Source organism: Mesoplodon mirus (genome assembly GCF_964341445.2).
Source record: "Mesoplodon mirus genome assembly, chromosome: 19".
Taxonomy (NCBI): domain Eukaryota; kingdom Metazoa; phylum Chordata; class Mammalia; order Artiodactyla; family Ziphiidae; genus Mesoplodon; species Mesoplodon mirus.
Window position 1 is genome coordinate 58333681 of NC_138995.1, and position 4476 is coordinate 58338156.

Genomic DNA, 4476 nt, shown 5'->3' on the forward strand with positions numbered 1-4476 from the left:
GGGTTTCTATCCCCCCATCATGTCTGAACAGAGTACAGTTTCTCCCCCTTTCCCCTTCCCTTGTGGCTCTGATCTCCATGTCTGGAAGGAAAACTCTATGGGAAGACAGATAGAGAAGGGGTTTGAATGGCAAAACAAAGCAGGTGTGGGGTAAACGGAAGGGGCATCTACATCTTCCAAGTTCACCCAGAAGCCTTCTGTGTGACCAACTGAATCTACAAATACAGAACCTAGCCCTGCCCCTTATAGGGATGACACGGGGCAAGCCAGTTCAGCTGGTCTCCTAGAGTCCACATACCATATTCACTCCTTGACACATGATTTCTTCCCGGTGCTGTTATTTTTGGGTCCTTGCGCTACCACTAAATGCAGAACAAACCAGCATGGCCCTGTGGTGCTCATACATACAGTCCAGCTCAACCCAACGTTCCTATAGGACTCCAGGATGCAATTTGATGTAACCCAAATCAAACAGTTGTATGACCCAACTGAACTGGTCCTACGAGGTTCACATGATTATACAACTCATTACGACTCAACTCAGCCCCGACAAACTAGCCACATAACTCTACACAATTCAACACAACAGAACCCTGAAAGACTCCTATGCTCATACATTCCAACCCAACTTAACCTCATACGACCTAGAAAGCTCACATTCTATCACGACTCTTCATATTTCTACATGACTCACAAGTTCACAGAACTTAAAATAACATGGCCCTAGAAGAATCACAAAGCCACGCAGTTTCCAGTGTCTCAACCCAACTCTACAGCACCATGCATGAACACATAATCAGTCCCAACAGTGCCGTGGTGACCACCTTACTTGATCCAACATGGCCCTAGGGGACTCATAAAACCACAGAATCCTGCATAATGCACTTGGACAAGACTCACCTACACTTGTAACCCAACCCGACCCAACCTGGAACTAAGAAACTCACAGAATTATGTGACAAAACCTATCGCAATACTACCCCAAGCTTTACACAACCCAGTACAATACAAACCGATGGAGCCCCCCCTCAAATCAGCATAATCCATTGCCATTCGCTGTCACCTAAGGAGGTACCCACAGGAGCTACCAATCCACAACTCAAGACCCAATAAGACTTAGTATTGCCCAACTCATTACCACTTAACTTAGTTCTTCCTAAACCCAACACCCTCCCCCCAACTTTCCTTCCTCCCTTCCCTCCCTCCCTCCCTCCAAGGAAATGTGAGGTTCTGCAGACCTCAACTGTCCCTCACACTTCGGTGACCATGTGTTTCCCAGGGGGAGCCCAGAGGAGTGGAGGTGGGAGCTCAGGAACCTCTTGATCCACAAACCCCCCATTGACCTTGCCCTCCAGTGGGCAACAGGGCTGTGTGTCCACATGGCTGTACATCCCAGCCTCTTCGTCATCTGTCTCCCGGTGGTAAAAGTAGCTGAAGTTGGAGACGATGACTGGCACAGGTAGGGAAATGGTCAGCACGCCGGCAATGGCACACAGAGAGCCCACTATCTTGCCGCCCACAGTGACGGGCGCCATGTCTCCATAGCCAACTGTGGTCATAGTGACCACCGCCCACCAGAAGGACTCAGGGATGCTGGTGAAATGGGAGTCTGCCCGCTCGGCCTCAGCAAAGTAGACTGCGCTGGAGAAGAGGACCACACCAATGAAAAGGAAGAAGATGAGGAGGCCCAGCTCTCGCATGGAGGCTCTTAAGGTCTGGCCCAAGATCTGCAGGCCCTTTGAGTGCCGGGACAGCTTGAAGATGCGGAAGACGCGTACCAGTCGGATGACTCGCAGGATGGCCAGTGACATGGCTGGCTGGCCCACCCCCCGCTGCTGGGCCAGCTCGGTACCCAGTGCCACAAAGTAAGGCAGGATGGCCACGAAATCAATGAGGTTCATCACATTCTTGAAGAAGGCTGTCTTGCTTGGGCAGGCCGCCAGGCGCACCAGCAGCTCAAAGGAGAACCAACAGATGCACAATGTCTCCACCACAAAGAATGGGTCATCGAAGGGCAAGCGAGGTGGGGGTCCAGGCACTGGGCTGGAGCCGTTCAGCCGAGCCAGAAACTGCAGAGAGGAAGGGGTTCAGGGAGGACCATGCCAGGGCTGGGACGCACTGGAATGGCCATATTTCCTGTTTAAATATTCAACTACTTCTTTACAAATTGGTCAATAGCTGCTGCCCCCAGAACCCCGGTGACCTAGCTGTAGGACACTCCTTCTCGGGACCCCCAGGGAAGGCTGACTTTAGGGTCCCTGATCCTTCATTGGCAGGGCCTCCTGAAATAATGCTTGAGTAGGGCTCAATCTCTTCCCTCCCAAAATCCCGCCCCCAGAGTTGAATTTCCAGATGGGGACGGTCCCCATCCTAGCCCCACTCCCTTGTGCCCTGCCCTCCCCAAACCCAGCCTGGACCATAATGGTTAAAGACCTTATCTTTATGCCAGAACCCGGGCCCCTCCCCTCACGGCCCTCAGCTCAACTTTCTTTATGATGGATTCCTTTTGCCCCAATCCTCAGGCCCCACCCCTCGATCTGCAGCTCCCTCGGTGGCTTTCTTCAGGTCCCAGATCTCACTACCTCCAGCCCATCCTTCCCATTGGTTACTGCCAGCCGTATAGACCCCCGATTTTTCAGTCTCTCCTTATTCCTCAGTTTTGATTTCTTAATACACCTGTCCTCCTGTGCTCCTGCCCTCCAAAAGTTGGGTTTCTCACCTACCTCAGCGCACGCCTTCTGAAAAGGCAGGTTCTCCTATTTAGATCCTCAGGCCCCGCCCCATTAAGCTACACCTTTCCCGCCCCCAGCCCAGGATTTAATGTAGAGTCCCCTGGTCTGGCGCCGTCCCTGGCTTGCCCACCTCTCACAGGCCTTTGCCCACCTTTGACTGGTCAGGTCTTCCAACCAGGCCCCCAATGCCTTGCCCATCCACAGCCAGGACCCACCGTCCTGAGAGGCCCCACCTACCAGTGCCCCTTACCCCACTTTGTGATTGGCCAGGACCCCGTGGACCTCGTCCAGCTCCTCCCAAATCCCGCCTCTCCACACGCAGGCCCCGCCCCCTCACCGGGCCAGCTGCAGCCACCCCGGCGAGCCCCGGGCTGTCGCGGTCTTCGCGGAAGTCAGGCAGCGTCTCGAGGCAGAAGACGACGATGGAGACGAGGATGACGAGCACTGAGACAACGGCGAGCACGCGCGCGGCCTGCGAGCTCTCGGGGAACTCGAAGAGCAGCCAGAGCTGGCGCGCGAAGGCGCGGCGGGGCAGGGGGCGCTCCGATGGCAAGGGGCAGCCCTCCTCCTCGCGCAGGCGCGCTAGCGCCGCGGCACCCAGCCCATAGAAGGCCACCTCTTCCAGGAAGACGTCGAGCGGCACGTGCGCCGGCCGCCGCAGGCGCCCGCCCGACTGGTAGTAATAGAGTACCGCGTCGAAGCTGGGCCGGTGCCGGTCGAAGAAGTACTCGCGGCGCGCGCCGTCGTAGAAACGTCTGCGGCGCACCGGGTCCCCGAGCAGCGTGTCCGGGAAGCGGCCCAGCGTGCGCGCCCGGGTCTCGAAGCGCAGCCCAGCCACGTTGAGCACCACTCGCTCGCAGCAGGCGCACGGCGGCGGGCACCCGGGTTCCATGGCGCGCGCAGCCCCGGCGACCCGCGGACGGACGTGTGGCCCCGACGCCCGACCCGGCCCGGCCCCGCCTCGGCCGCCGCCGCCGCCACCGCCCCAGCCTGGTGTCCGGTGTCCACGCGTAAAAATAGCCCGGCCGTGCGGCCAGGACGCGGGGGAGGGGGCGCCGTGACCCCGGCGGGGCAGAGGGCCGGGCGCCCTCTGCCGGGGCGCCCTCCCTTTACCCCCAGGCGACGCGGCGCTGCGCTTTCTCCGGCTCCACCTGGCCTTCGGGGTTCCTTTCCCTCTGTCTCTCCATCGCCTGAGATCTCTGTCCTGCGTCTCTCCGGGTTTCCGTGTATGTCTCTCGTCTATGTTTTTATGAGTATCTGAGCCGCTCTGTTGGAGTCACAAATTTCCATCTCTTTGTCTCTCTCTCTCTCTCTCTCTCTCTCTCTCTCTCTCTCTCGTTCTTTTGTATGTCTCTGTGTCTGGCTATGTCTTCACTTTGAGTCTCTCTGTATCTCTGATCTCGGGGTTGTATCTCTGAGTGTCTCTATGGGTCATTTATCTCTGAGCTTTGCCGTTCTAGGGTCATCTGTGTCTGGGGATTCCCGTCAGTCTCTGTGTCTTGGTCTCTCCGAATCTCCGTCTTCCTTTTGATTCTTGTATCTCTATCTCTGTTTATTTCTTGTCTCTCTTGGTCTCTGTCTTTCCCCTCTGTCTGGGACTCTCTGCTTCTTGTCTCTGTGGGTCTCTTCTCTCTCATTACCTCTCAGCCCACTGTGTCTCTGTCCCTGGGATTCTCTGGGTCTCCCCTTTGGGTATCTTTCTTTCCCTGTTTCTCTGAATTACTGCAAGTCTCTGTCTCAGGGC

At 56.5% G+C, this 4476-nt stretch overlaps 1 protein-coding gene across 1 annotated transcript; it reads right to left on the minus strand.

The window, feature by feature from the left end:
- Window positions 1-1250: 1250 nt before the first annotated feature.
- On the minus strand, window positions 1251-3639 carry KCNA7 (potassium voltage-gated channel subfamily A member 7; the record flags this gene model as incomplete). Its single annotated transcript, XM_082606935.1, has 2 exons — window positions 3070-3639; window positions 1251-2069 (listed from the first exon to the last, which is right to left on the minus strand). Exons 1-2 carry the CDS (start codon window positions 3622-3624, stop codon window positions 1251-1253), a joined length of 1374 nt encoding a protein of 457 aa, XP_082463061.1. The 5' UTR covers window positions 3625-3639.
- Window positions 3640-4476: the final 837 nt, after the last annotated feature.